Source organism: Arvicanthis niloticus, chromosome 1 (assembly GCF_011762505.2).
Source record: "Arvicanthis niloticus isolate mArvNil1 chromosome 1, mArvNil1.pat.X, whole genome shotgun sequence".
In the NCBI taxonomy this organism is placed as follows: Eukaryota; Metazoa; Chordata; class Mammalia; order Rodentia; family Muridae; genus Arvicanthis; species Arvicanthis niloticus.
Genome location: NC_047658.1, coordinates 7382234 through 7395927, shown reverse-complemented (window position 1 = coordinate 7395927; position 13694 = coordinate 7382234). Strand labels below are relative to the sequence as shown.

The following is a 13694-nucleotide window of genomic DNA, read 5'->3' as shown; positions in this document are numbered from 1 at the left end:
ATGAAGGCTGAGTGGGAATAGGTAGTAATGAGCCCCAGTTAATAGCAAGACTACCATTGGGCTTGCCCACAGTGGGCCTCCCTAGCCTTGTGCTTTGATTCCTTTGTTTCTCTACCCAAATGCCCTGTGCCTGGAGCCGATTTAGGTCTGGTAAAGGGATCAGTCACTAGCAAGAAAGTCCAAGGCAGAGCAGTTTCAAGCTAGGGGACATGTGGGCTCAGGATGCTTGTGCTTGGCATGTCTTTTAAGGTAGCCTAGTCTGTGTAGTGAGGAAAATGGTGGCCTCTGCTAGATTCAGCTTTCTCCCTTGAGACACCCAGCAGTGGTTGAGGTTGCTGTCATTTCCCAGAGGCCAGTTCAGTCTCCGCAAAGTATACCTGGGACAAGAGTACTATCTCCCCCATGTGTGCCACCAAAGCATTCATTCTTCTTATCTGCATTTCAGTTCATCAGTTCTGAGCGCCTAACATGCCCACGCTCCAGCAGTGAAGTAGAGCACCTCTGGCCAGCGGCATGCTCAGTTAGGGGTCAGAAGCTGACCCCAGGAGCACCTCTAGTCTTGGCTTTTGTCTTACCTCTGGAACAAGTCTTGGTGCTTCCTGCATACAGTGTGTTGTAGATAGAACAAATGCACACACCTGTGGCTGTTCTGTGAGCTCTGTGTCTGTCCTGCACCACATAGGGATGGGGAAACACACTGGACCTGGAGCTCACTCCCAAGCCTCTTCCCTTCTCATTACCCTGTAGACCGTTCTTGCTATTTCTCTTCCTGTTCTGTTGCTGTTCCAACTCTTCTTGGATCTTTTCTGTGCTGTCGGAAAGGTACCTGCCTCCCTTCTCCTGTGTGGCACTTGTCTCTCACCCAGGCTCCTAGCCTGCAGCAGCCCACTCCATATAGCTACCCTTCTGTGCTTCCCTTCTGCCGTTCTTACTGTAGTGAGCCTCACCCCTGAGTAGAAGCCAGAGTGGGCAGGACATGTACTGACCACTGGGACTGTATGGTACTGGCACCCCCACATCACCCCTCCAGTGCTGTTCCCACACAGGCTTGGGAACTAGAGGCCTGGTTCTTAGTGGGGGCTCAGGCCTTGCCATCCTTCTCAACAAAGACCCCGAGGACATGGCCACTCAAGGCCATTTTACTGGAGATGTGCTTCCTCTCCTTTCCCTCTCTGGAGAGTTCTGTGGGTCTTGGATAACCTGCTTTCCAGGGACCTGCTTGTTAGGAGGGAGGGTCCCCAGCCTCTGGCAGCCCTGACTGTGCTTCTCTACTCCAGGCTGAAACTGCCGCCAACCGGATCTGCAAGGTGCTGGCTGTGAACCAGGAAAATGAGCACCTGATGGAAGATTATGAACGCCTGGCCAGTGACGTGAGTGTGTGCTCCACAGTGCTCCATGACCCACCAGAGTGAAGTATAGGCAGGGAGAGCCAGAAAGGTGGCTCCAGTGTTAGGAGCACTTGTTGCTCTTCCAGGGAACCTGAGTCTGATTCCTGACTTCTGGGGATACCAAGTACACAAAGTGACACATGGACATACATGCAGGCAAAATACCCACACAGATCAAATTAAAATAGAGGGTTTTGGTTTGTTGTTGTTTTGGGAGAGAGGCAACACAGAGGGAGTCAACAATAGATGGAATCTCGTATGGCTTCAGCTTTCTGATCATCCTGCCTCCACCTCCCAAGTACTGGAATAACAAACACTATTTTGCTGTGAAAGTAGATGTAGCATAGCCGTAAGACCTAGAAAATATGAAGTACAGAACGTTTGGTTTGGTAATCACTATGCTAGCCAGCCTTTGAGTCCAGAGCTTAGGTTCATACCAAAATGTTCAGATTCAGTTCTTAAGCCCTTAGGTCTGAGGACTTCAAGGTTACTGGTTTCAGATGTGGATATGAAGAGATGGGTCTCCTGAATGTTAGGCAGGCACCCCCTCTGAGCCATATCTTCAGCCCCACCACCTGAGCCACATAAGGAAAGTTGAGAGGTGTTTGAGTGCCAACCCAAAGTGGCAATTTCTGCTCAGTTGAGGGTTTAATGGATTGTGTACTGGCAAGTCTAGGGCTGAGACGTAGTTGGTTGCTGGAGCTTTTGCCTTATACTCTGGGTTCTGTGAGGCTGGGATAACAAAAGGTGACACTACAAGCTGTACCTGCCACTCCCAACCTTAAGACACGGTGGGAGTCACAATGCACACTCAGCCTGGTGCCTCTATTTCTGGTTTTGTCTTTGCTCCTACAAAGCCATTTCTGTGCCTTTATTGTTCTAGAATTGTTTGGAGTGTCTAGACTGTTGGCCTCTTGGTGTTCTTCCTTGCCTTGTTAAAGATCAGAATAGGTCATAAGAATACTTGTCATTTTTTCTTTCAGTTTTTCATTTTTGAGGTGCCAGGCCTTGTGTATGCACTGGCCATCTGAGTGAGGCAGGCACACATATTGTAGCCTTTACCATTGTGTCAGGTATGGTCAACAAACTTAGCCTGAGCAAGAGTCTCAAGACAGCTATGGCCTGCGAGTCCAACAGTCACAAGTCTCCTGACAGTATGGAAAGGGTTCTTCTGGGTAGGGACAACTTAAACCACCCACTTCAGTCTGGGCAAGGAAGACTCTGAGCATGAGCAGAAAGAAAGTAGAGCATAGCGTAGTGCTTCCAGGAGTGGCACACGTTCATAGACCTGTGCTGTGGGGTCCCCACAGAAATCATGAACAATTTGAGTGGGAGCAAGGCAGCCCCGAGGACAGGGCTTTGTAACTCCACATTCTGCTTCCCTGTAAGCTAGAGGGGGCCGGTCCCAGCAGCACCCCAGGCACCTCCACGGTAGTTACCATGATTTCTTATGGGCCTACAGCTTCTAGAGTGGATCCGGCGCACCATCCCCTGGCTAGAGGACCGTGTGCCTCAGAAGACCATCCAGGAGATGCAGCAGAAGCTAGAGGACTTCCGAGACTACAGGCGTGTGCACAAGCCGCCCAAGGTGCAGGAGAAGTGCCAGCTGGAGATCAACTTCAACACGCTGCAGACCAAGCTGCGGCTCAGCAACCGGCCTGCCTTCATGCCCTCTGAGGGCAGGATGGTCTCGGTGAGTTCATCACCACCTTAGAGGCCAGGGGCATTACCTGCTAAGCCACAGTAGGGCATAAAGCTTGGCCGACATCATTGTGAATCAGCCTTGGGGCAGGGATGGTGATGGGCGTGCCTCACATTTCCTGGCTATTTCTCCTGAGGTTTTACACCCAGAATTCTCTGCACTATCACTATTCACCTCAGCCATATCACAGTTTGTGTGAACCATTTGAATTTGCCAGGACTCCAGGCTAGCAAGTGTTTGAGACCCTCTATGATGGGGGAAATAGCAAGACGCCTTTCAAGGTCTACTCAGCAAGCGCCATCCATTGATTTGTCCACCTGCCCACTCGTACTCAGATTCATTTAGTTAGACCCAGACAATCACTGCTTGTGGAACTGAAGAGATGGTCAGTGGTTAGGCATTCGAAAAGGGTCCGAGTTCAGTCCCCGGCATCCATGTCAGGCAGCTCATAACCCACCTGTAACCCCTGTTCCTGGGGGGATCCAGAGCCATTTTCTGGCTCCTGTGGATACCCACACAGCACACGCACGCACACGTGCATCTGTCCATGCTGATCCATGTAGGCAGAGCTGCAGGGTTGGGTCAGGCAGGCCTCTCCACCAGCATCCTGTGAGACCTCTGCTCTCTCCCACTCCACAGGACATCAACAATGGGTGGCAACACCTGGAGCAGGCTGAGAAGGGCTATGAAGAATGGCTGTTGAATGAAATCCGTAGGCTGGAACGACTTGACCACCTGGCAGAGAAGTTCCGGCAGAAGGCTTCTATCCATGAGGCCTGGACCGATGGTATGCTTCCTGTGCTCCCTTGCTCTCTGTCCACTCTCAGGTGTACGAGCACACGTAATCCCTCTCCTGGCTGCAAAAATGGTGCTTTAGGCTTACAGAGCTGTCGCAAGGCAAGGCATGACACTCTGTTGCCTAGGTCTCCCTTTTGCCTCTGTGCTTTGGCCTAAAATGGCTTATGGGTGAGCCCCCTCCTGGATTATTCAGGAACAACACAGCAAGGTTCTTTCCTGTGCCTGCACACTTGCTATGTCCCTTCCAAGGATGGTTTGCAATCTCAGATTCAGCCTACCACGCTGTCTGTGACTGTGAACTTCATGGCACATTGACCAGGTTCCATTAGTCTATCTCTTCAGCCACCCCCCAGCCCCACTGGCATATCTGAAGTTGGTGCTCCAGTCACCGTCCTGTCCCGAAGCCTGCTTCCCAGCAGCCCTGCAACTGCCTGTCTCTGACTCAGGATGTAGAATTCCATCACATCCTTGGCCCTTGGTTGAGATCCACTCCACTGAGACTCTAGATTCCCAGGAGACCTAAAGCCCTCAGAAAATGCGCATGGAAAACAAACGTCATGTGACACGCCCACAGACAAGCTGTCATTCAGTGGAAGCCCTGGGCTCAGTCTCACTGCCGAGACATAAGTAGCCCTCCAGAAGACACCTCCTTCTACAGCACCGTCTCCCTTTCCACCCCAGTTCTCCATCACTGCTACCATGGTGCCACGGGAGCCTCCTTAACTGTGTGGGCATATAGCCCTGCTGTAGGCAGGTGCTGAACCCCACCCTCTGGAGACAGTGGCAGCTGCATAGCTCACGAACTGCACCACTGTGTCCCTGCTCTCACGGCAGCTCAGCCCTGCTATTATCCAAAGCAAGCCAAGGAGAGAATACAGGTGGTGAGCTGACCAGGCTAGGCTGGGGGCAGGCACTACCTCCTGCCTCAGACATGGTGCCCCTTCAAGGAGGGTGTGTTGGTTGTGATGCCATGTTGGAGGGAATGAGGGCGCTCATTGAGTTAATTTATTTATTCACTCATTCATTTGAGACACATCTCTAGCCAGATGTGGCAGTTTGTGCCTGTAATCTCTGTACTTGAACTGAAGCATGAGGATTGCTGTAAAATCAAGGTCATCTTGGGCTGTATAGAAGGTTCCAGAGTAGTCTAGACTATAGTACAGTGTGAGATACTACTGTCTTGAAAATCCAAACAAAATTCCACATATGTGGCTGTGGATCTGAGCCGCTTGGCTGTGCATGGTAGTTTCCCAAGTGGCTATGTCCTGCCTGAGAGAACTCAGGCATATAGGCTTGCACTTCTTGTGAGTGCCCTAAGTGTGTAAGGAATGCCATAACCCTGTGCCCCATATGTGGCTAAGGTGTCTTCTGCTGTGTCTTGCCAGCTTATTTTCTAGATTATTTTGTGGTTCTCACAAAGTGAGCTAGAGTACCCAACCTAGGGCTGCCAGAGGACTGGCAGCTGGTTTCATGGGGCTCTGGGTGTGGTGACCCCTCAGAACTTTTCTGGAAGTACCTGGGGACAGGCTTGCCCTGGGGGGATCTGGGAATGAGGCTCACCTGCAGTCAGGCTCAGTAATGGTTGGCACCTTCACACACCTGTCCTTCCCAGTGCTCCGGAGACCTCCCGAGCCTCCACCCGTATTCTAAATTGCTGTGAAACCCCTGCCCCAAAGGAGGGGTACACAGAAGTGGTGGGCCCATGTGGATGGTTTCCAGAGGGACCTGAGTGCCTAGGAATAAACCAAACACCAGGGAGCCTGCGTGCCTCCCATGGCTGCCTTAGAGACACACTTGCCAGTTCTGTGCTGAAACAGCTGTGGCTGAATTTTTCTCAGCTGCTATTTCTGGTTCCCACCCTTGGGAGAAAGCAGTTTGGAGAAGGGAATTGCAAGCTTGCCTTGTGGTTAGCCTGAGGCAGGGGTGGCAGGCCTGTGGAGTCTGTTTTCTAAGTTCACTTCTTACCTCCTGGTGCCAGCCCTGGCCTGGGGGTGGCTGGCAGTTGCTAGGCAGATGAGGCTGGGAGTGACTGAGTGGGGGTGGCACCAACTGTTTTCATTCTTAACCATCATGCTAAAATTTAGGATGGGCAAGGCCACATAGGTGCTGTTGATAGCACTGTTTTACATAGGAGAGATTGGCCAAGAGGTGCCAACTGTTTGCCAGGCACTCTGGCGGCTGACCTGAGGGTGAGCCCAGAGGCCATTGGAAGCAGGGCTCCTTGAGGAAGAAAGTGGAGGCCTGAATGCCGTCCTGGCTGGCATTCCCCTCAGTACCCTGTTGTCCCTTAAGTTACTAGCAGGCTGCTTGGGCTTTTGCTCTGGGCATGTAATTAGCCCGGCTCCAGGACTAATAACAGTGTTTCTCCCTTCCTTCAAAGGATTTGGACAGCCCCACCCTCTATGCCAAGAAAGCGGGTGGGGCAACAAGACTGGGTTAGGACCACCACCCAGGAGAACTGGCTCTAAAAAGCTGGCACAGGCAGAACTCCTGGGCCCAGACTCCAGGCTTGTCCCTTTCCTGATCCCGCTGGGCCTGGCTGAAAGCCCAAGGCTTCTCCCAGTCAACATCCTCCACAAATGAGTGTCTGTAACTTTTCAGCCTTGGTATCAACTGTTCTATCCTGGTTCTCCTACCACTAAGAGATACTATTTAGAGCATAGGCATTACACTGTAATATCTGTCTCAAACCCATAAACACTGAGTATCTTCTAAGTCTGCACAGAGCTATACAGAACATAAATGGCCTTGAAGACTCCTTCCCCAAGAGGCAAGGAGGAAAGGTCCAAGAGCTTCTAGGCTCCATCCTCTGGGGTAACAGATGTGATCCATATCTGCTGCACCTGTCCCCGGTCAGACAGCTCTGTGACTTGTTACGGTGCCTCTCCACCACACCTGTAGGGAAGGAGGCCATGCTGAAGCACCGGGACTACGAGACAGCCACCCTGTCAGACATCAAAGCCCTGATCCGAAAGCATGAGGCCTTTGAGAGTGACCTGGCCGCACACCAAGACCGAGTGGAGCAGATTGCTGCAATTGCCCAGGAGCTCAAGTACGTGTGTGCCTATGGTATCATCATCTGCAAGCTTAGAGTTCTGTCCCTGCTCCCTCCCAACCAAGAGGGCCTTACAGAATGAAGTCTTCTGCCCATGCTGTCTCAACACCAAGAAGCATAAGGGACCTAGATTCTCCAGCACAGGGATGACCCCAGACTCTAAGGGTTCCTGTCTCCCCAGCCTGCCACCCTGTGTAGCTCCCCTAGGCCCCTCCTTGGTGTGGGGAGTGCTTTACAGTGTCCCTGTTGTTCTGCCTGGCCCTGTCTATCCTGCTCAGAATATAGTCACTGTTAGGGCTTCCAGGTGGCTGGTGTCCCCCTCTTCCCCTGCCCAGTCACATAAATTTGTGTACACAGTTAGTACACTGCACCTCATGAGCCAATGAATGGGGCCCTTATTCTACCATTGCAGTGGCCAGCAGTGAGGAGGAGCCAGGGAGTGGGAGGCCCGGCCCATTACATCATGGAAAATCCACAGGCCCTGAAAGGAGCTCCCAAAATAAGATCCTTGGCTGGAGCTGCTCTTTCCACAGACACCTCCACCCACTATTCACCTCAAACTTGAGCAATTCTGCTAGGTCTTCCCACTCGCGCCAGTGGGACCACAGGAACAGGGCAAGTTTCTTCCTGCTTCCCACTACTGTTGTCGACAGTGTGCACATTTGCATACCAGAGGCAGAACTATACTGGGACCAGTAACTTTGTTTGGTACCATGGGGTTACCCTCCAGAGACCTGCTTGTCCAAACCAAGGGAAGCAATAGAAATAGCCCTTTCATGTGAGATGGCCCTAGAGGGAGGAAAGGAGGCTGCCTGGGCCCCACCCCACTGACTGCCCCGTGTTCAGCAGCATGGCAGAACTCTCTTGAGTCCATGCTTAACCACTGACAAGAATGCTATCTTTATCTGCCCAGCATTTCTCAAGTCAGTCAAGCAAGTGCCAGGGATATGCAGTGTGTGCATGCTTCAGAGAAAGACAGAGGCCTGAGTCCGCTGCGTCATTCACTTCCTGTGCTTGTCCTAGAGCTTAACGTGTACATGAGCCGCATCAGGACCAGCAGCAGAATAAAGTAACAGTACAGCTAGATTCGGTGTTTGTTGTTTTCCAAAGACAAGGTTTCTCTGTGTAGACTAGGCTGGCCTCAGACTCAGATCCTCTGCCTCCCTAGTACTGGGGCTAAAGACATGGGCCACCACATCTAGCCTTAGAATAATTTTGTAATAAGCACTGTAGCTGGTCTTTGCTATTTTGTAAGTTCTTTCTCCCCCTAGTTTCTTCCCCCATAACTAGATGAAAGAGAAAGGATAGAGGGAAAAGAGATTCCTGAATCTAATTTATTTCCTCATTTCCTCTTTGAGCACTACTATTAACAAACTGCAGCCAGCCCCTGAACACCACCAACCCTGCTTATAGGGTTTTAGCATTCATCCTCCTGAGAAGTTTCCCGAATTCTACATGTCACACACTCTGCAGCTGCCAAAGCCACGCCTCTGCTAGAGCACGAGGAAATCACAGTCAGCTGCTGAGGACAGTCCGAAGCAGCCCCACATCCCACACCTGGGAGGGAAACAAAAGCTTGCTTTCTTGCTTGCGTATTTATTTATTTACTTACCTACTTACTTACTTACTTATTATGCAATGTTCCACCAGCCAGAAGAGGGCGCCAGATCTCACAGATGTTTATGAGCTACCTACCATGTGGTGGCTGTGAGTCTAGCTCAGGACCTCTGAAAGACCTGCCAGTGCTCTTAACCTCTGAGCCATCTCTCCAGTCTGAAAACACATTTTTATAATAATGTTTTTTAAGAAACCAAAATTCCAAAATTGTTACTACAGACAGAACATGTATAAATAGAGCCTTTCAAGCTGACAGCCCTAACATGCCAGTGCTTTCAGACTTCAGTAACTAGGACTAAAAAGCCAACTTTTGCCATTAGTGATTTGGCTCTTTGTTTATTTTGTTTTGAGGCAGGGTCTCTCTAGTTCATAAAGACCTGATTCTATAGCTCACTGGCTTTAAACTCAGTCCTGTTGTAGCATCCTTGGTGCTGGGATTACAGTTCTGAGCCACTGCATGCTGTCTCTGCTAGATGTTGTTGAAATCGAAAAAAGAGCAGCCAGGAGAATGGGTCAGTGATCAAGGCATTTCCTCCAAGACTGGAGACCCGAGTTGGGTCCTGAGACCCACAAGGTGGAAAAGAGCTCTCTCCATGTATTTTCCTCTGACCTACACACACACACACACACACACACACACACACACATACACACACAAAGTAAATAAATGTAGAAGAATCTTAAAGAGTGCTGGAGCCCTCTTCAGTGCTCAAGAGGGCACAATGTCCCGAGTTCAGGATCTTAGGCCCCACATCTGCCAGCTCAGTGCCTGTGACCCCAGCTCTGATGGGTCCCCTTCTGGCCTCCATGAGTACACGTGGTCAGCTGGCTCAGTAGGTGAAGTATTCGTTGTGTAAGCATGAGGACACTAGAACACATGTAAAACTGCATGGTGGCACATGCCTGTAGCCTTAGCCCAGGTGAGGTGGGTATGAGAGGGTCCCATGGGCTCTGTGGTCAGTGAGAGATCTTGTCTCAATAAGAGAGGGTGGATGCCACACAAGCCTGACACACAAATAGCTGGATCCCCCTGTAACCCTGGCACCTCAAACTTACCAGCCCAGGCAGGTAGCCCTGAAGTATGAAGCCCAGAAACCATAACACAGTGGGAGGGAGGCCAGGCCAAATCCTGAAAGTTGTCCTATCATCTCCACAAACACATTCTGACACATGTGCAAGCACACACTAATTATGAGGCACGTTTGAGGTGCACGATTTCAGTGTAAGAAAGGAGGAACTGGAGTTCCAGGCCAGCCACAGCTTTTCAGTGAGACAGTCTAGATGGAAAGAGAAGGTTGCTCACTGAGGCAGACCCTGAGGCTGATCTCCACCCTCCCTGAGTATGCATCAGGTACACTGCAGCCTGGCTGTAGACATTGCTGACAGGAAAAGGAAACTCAGCTCCTCCCATCCGCCTGCTGCTGTCTGTCACCTGTACCAGGACCTAAGGTCCCAGGGTGGAGTCTGTGTACACCCCTGCCCACCTGCTGGCCCTCATTTCTATCTGCTCCACAGCGAGCTGGACTACTATGACTCCCACAATGTCAACACACGGTGCCAGAAGATCTGCGACCAGTGGGATAACCTGGGCTCTCTGACCCACAGTCGTAGAGAAGCCTTGGAGGTGAGATGGGGTGGGTCACCAGGGAGCCTGATGCCCTTTAGGGATGTTGGGGCCTTCTAGGAGGGTATCATTTGAGGCCCTCAGGTACCAGCTGACCTGCCTTCCCTGTCCCCATCCCTGTCTGCACACTACAGAAAACAGAGAAGCAGCTGGAGACCATAGACCAGCTACACTTGGAGTATGCCAAGCGGGCCGCACCCTTCAACAACTGGATGGAGAGCGCCATGGAGGACCTGCAGGACATGTTCATCGTCCACACCATCGAGGAGATCGAGGTCTGCTCCACCACGCCCTCTAGGGGGTAACCCCACCCCACCCCCAGAAAGGCAGGCTGCATTCTTCACTCTGTTTCTTCCTCTAGGGCCTGATCTCAGCCCATGACCAGTTCAAGTCCACCCTGCCAGATGCCGACAGGGAGCGTGAGGCCATCTTGGCCATCCACAAGGAGGCCCAAAGGATCGCTGAGAGCAATCACATCAAGCTGTCTGGCAGCAACCCCTACACCACCGTTACCCCCCAGATCATCAACTCTAAGTGGGAGAAGGTGGGCCAGGCTCTCTGACATGCAAGGGCTGGAATGGGCAGGTGGGGAAGCTGTCACCTGACCTCTGCTGCTGCACATCCCACAGGTGCAGCAGCTGGTGCCAAAACGGGACCACGCGCTGCTGGAGGAGCAGAGCAAGCAGCAGTCCAACGAGCACCTTCGCCGGCAGTTCGCCAGCCAGGCCAACATGGTGGGGCCCTGGATCCAGACCAAGATGGAGGTAAGGTTGTCCCACCCCAAACAGTGAATCCAGGCTACCTGTCAGCTCGGGTCCTGGAGGTCCCCATGGTACCTGTGGCCTTGGCAGCAGATTCCATAGCCTTGGTAGATCTGATCTCAGCTCTTACTGTCAGCACCCCAGTTGGCATCATTGGACCACACAGATGGAAATGGGAATATCGAGTAGATGGAAGCCTGCCTGGCTAAAGATGGGTCAGAGCCGGTTTGGTCCTTGACCGCTTGAGCTTAGCCCAGCCCTGACTTGCCTTCCACTCCTGTGCTCTCATCTCTGGTGACAGCATTCCCACAACAAATGGCTTTTGCCCACCACTCTGTGCTAGACCCCTGTGAGAGCCGTAGTGTGTCTATGAGCAACGCAGTGCCGAGGGACACTCCTGACAGGGACAGGATGGTTTGTAAGGCACCAGTAGCAGTTCTTCCTGCCCCGCTGCCCAAGTGCTCAGTGTGCCAGGCCGTGGAGGGCCACGGGCATCGGGGTTTGCCCACAACCAGAGGCCTTGCCCTCCTTTTGTTCTTTATTTTTTGTTTCTAAGTAGCAAAAGATAGTTTTGTCATAGGGTGAAGGTGTGTGCACTCAAAGGGTGAGGGCACTTTCTCAGGTCATTCGGCCTGCCCTCCCTGAGTTCCGCTTCTCTGTCACAGTGCAGGGCCTCACAGAGGGATCAAGAGTGGCTGGTGCGGTTAGATGTGTAACACAGACTCTCAACAACAAAGAGTGGGGTGGGATCACTCCATATGGGGCAGGCAGCTGAGCTGGTGTCACTCACGGGGTCTTTCCTCTGTGCAGGAGATTGGGCGCATCTCCATTGAGATGAACGGGACTCTGGAAGACCAGCTGAGCCACCTGAAGCAGTACGAGCGCAGCATTGTGGACTACAAGCCCAGCCTGGACCTGCTGGAGCAGCAGCACCAGCTCATCCAGGAGGCTCTCATCTTCGACAACAAGCACACCAACTACACCATGGAGGTGTGTGCCACTGCCCGGGACAGTGGGCCGCCGCACGGAAGTTACCAGAGTGTGGGCACAGTATCAAATGCCCAACCCCAGCATTCAGTCATGGTCAGAGGCAGGAGGAGTGGGAGGAGTTCTCCTAGGCCATCCTGGACTATGTATAGAGGGGGACCCTGTCTTTACAGACTAGTGTACATAGACATTTGAAAAACTGAGGTTCCATTCTAGAATTACCTGACACAGAAAGGGTCACATTCACACCCTACTGTGGACTCAACACTTGGGGCCTTACGGGAGCAGCAAGTCCAGGCCACCAGTTGGGGCTGCCCAGCAGAGTAGGGAGGGTCCCATTTACATTCCGCGGTGCTACAAGCTCCGTGGGTTCCACTCCTTCAGAGGGTCAGCTGTTGAGCAGCGGCCAGCATAATTGTAAAGTTGTCATGTCCCAAGCCTCTCGGCCCTGCTCATCTGTAGGTGGAGTGAGTGAGGCCCATAGTTGGCGAAGGACCCGTGTCCCCGTCAGCTGATGGAGTGTGGAGCCCCTTCTCCCCCCCAGACCTTACTTGTTGAGGACAGCCACCCATCCATCCAGTCACGCCCTCTTCTTCCCTCAGCATATCCGTGTGGGCTGGGAGCAGCTGCTCACCACCATTGCCCGCACCATCAATGAGGTGGAAAACCAGATCCTCACCCGAGATGCCAAGGGTATCAGCCAGGAGCAGATGCAGGAGTTCCGGGCATCCTTCAACCACTTTGACAAGGTAACCCCACCTTACCCTACCCCATGCTGGCATAGCGTGGCCTCTTGTCTCCCCATCGTTACGTCCCATCCCACCTTCTCCATCTGCATCCATCCATCCATCCATCCATCCACTGTCCACTGGATGATGGGCAGGACCCCAGAGTACACAAGGCCAGGTGGGCAGAGGTTCCAGGACTCTGGTCCCCATATACAGAGTTATTAAAATTTGGATCTAGACTGGTAGCCTCTTGAGGAATTCTGAGTGTTGAGTTTATTTCCAGATGACCTTTGACCCAATTACCACAGCTGCTCAGCTTCTGTGAGTATCAGTGTGCAGCCTCTAATGCTGTCCTGTAAACATTGAAGGCAGGGAGAGGTCTCTCTATCTTTGATCCCTGGACTTGGTCCTCCTGCTGCCCACTCAACCCCCACTGAGGCCATGGAGACCTCTCTGCCACACCAATCCCTGGCCACCACCTTGTCTACATCGCCTCTAACTGTGTGTTTCCCTTCCCCATGTGTCTTCCTCCCCTGTCCACTGCATGTGGCCTGGCCCCTCTCCCACTTCCGTGGCCTGGTCTCTGCATCACCCCTGTACGCCTGCCTTCGATGGCCTCCCGGCAGGACCATGGCGGGGCACTGGGGCCTGAGGAATTCAAGGCCTGCCTCATCAGCCTGGGCTACGACGTGGAGAATGACCGGCAGGTACGCGCACCACGCCTCCAGCTGACTGACATTAACTGCTCTTCTCTTTCTCTCCTTCTCCCTCCCTCTCACCACCCACTCCTGGCATCCTGTGCTGTCTCTTGGCTCTTGCCTCCTCCCTCATGTCTCTGGACACTTTCCCCCTTACCTGGTCTCTGGGCCTCCTGTCTCCTTGCTTCTCCATTGTCCTGTCTGTCCACTGTGCACATGGGGCCTACTCTGGGCCTGGCCTCTGCTATGCCTGCGTCCTGGGAGCAGAAGCAGACAGGCAGCATGGACTCAGATGACTTCAGGGCTCTGCTTATCTCCACAGGATACAGCCTGGTA

The 13694-nt window shown here is 52.5% G+C and overlaps 1 protein-coding gene across 10 annotated transcripts in view; it reads left to right on the top strand.

The window, feature by feature from the left end:
- The window catches only part of Actn4 (actinin alpha 4), a 70132-nt gene that overhangs the window by 54015 nt on the left and 2423 nt on the right, over positions 1 to 13694 (top strand). For 5 of the 10 annotated variants that reach the window (XM_034519983.2, XM_076930875.1, XM_076930870.1 and 2 more), the window contains 11 exons: positions 1278 to 1370; positions 2851 to 3081; positions 3730 to 3877; positions 6790 to 6940; positions 10076 to 10184; positions 10319 to 10459; positions 10546 to 10728; positions 10814 to 10948; positions 11756 to 11935; positions 12535 to 12681; positions 13287 to 13367. In XM_034519983.2, the coding sequence (XP_034375874.1) occupies positions 1278 to 1370; positions 2851 to 3081; positions 3730 to 3877; positions 6790 to 6940; positions 10076 to 10184; positions 10319 to 10459; positions 10546 to 10728; positions 10814 to 10948; positions 11756 to 11935; positions 12535 to 12681; positions 13287 to 13367 (1599 nt within the window). Of the gene's footprint in view, positions 1 to 1277; positions 1371 to 2850; positions 3082 to 3729; positions 3878 to 6789; positions 6941 to 10075; positions 10185 to 10318; positions 10460 to 10545; positions 10729 to 10813; positions 10949 to 11755; positions 11936 to 12534; positions 12682 to 13286; positions 13368 to 13625; positions 13692 to 13694 lie in introns of all 10 variants that reach the window. The other 5 variants (XM_076930881.1, XM_034520008.2, XM_034520001.2 and 2 more) reach the window with 2 other exon arrangements.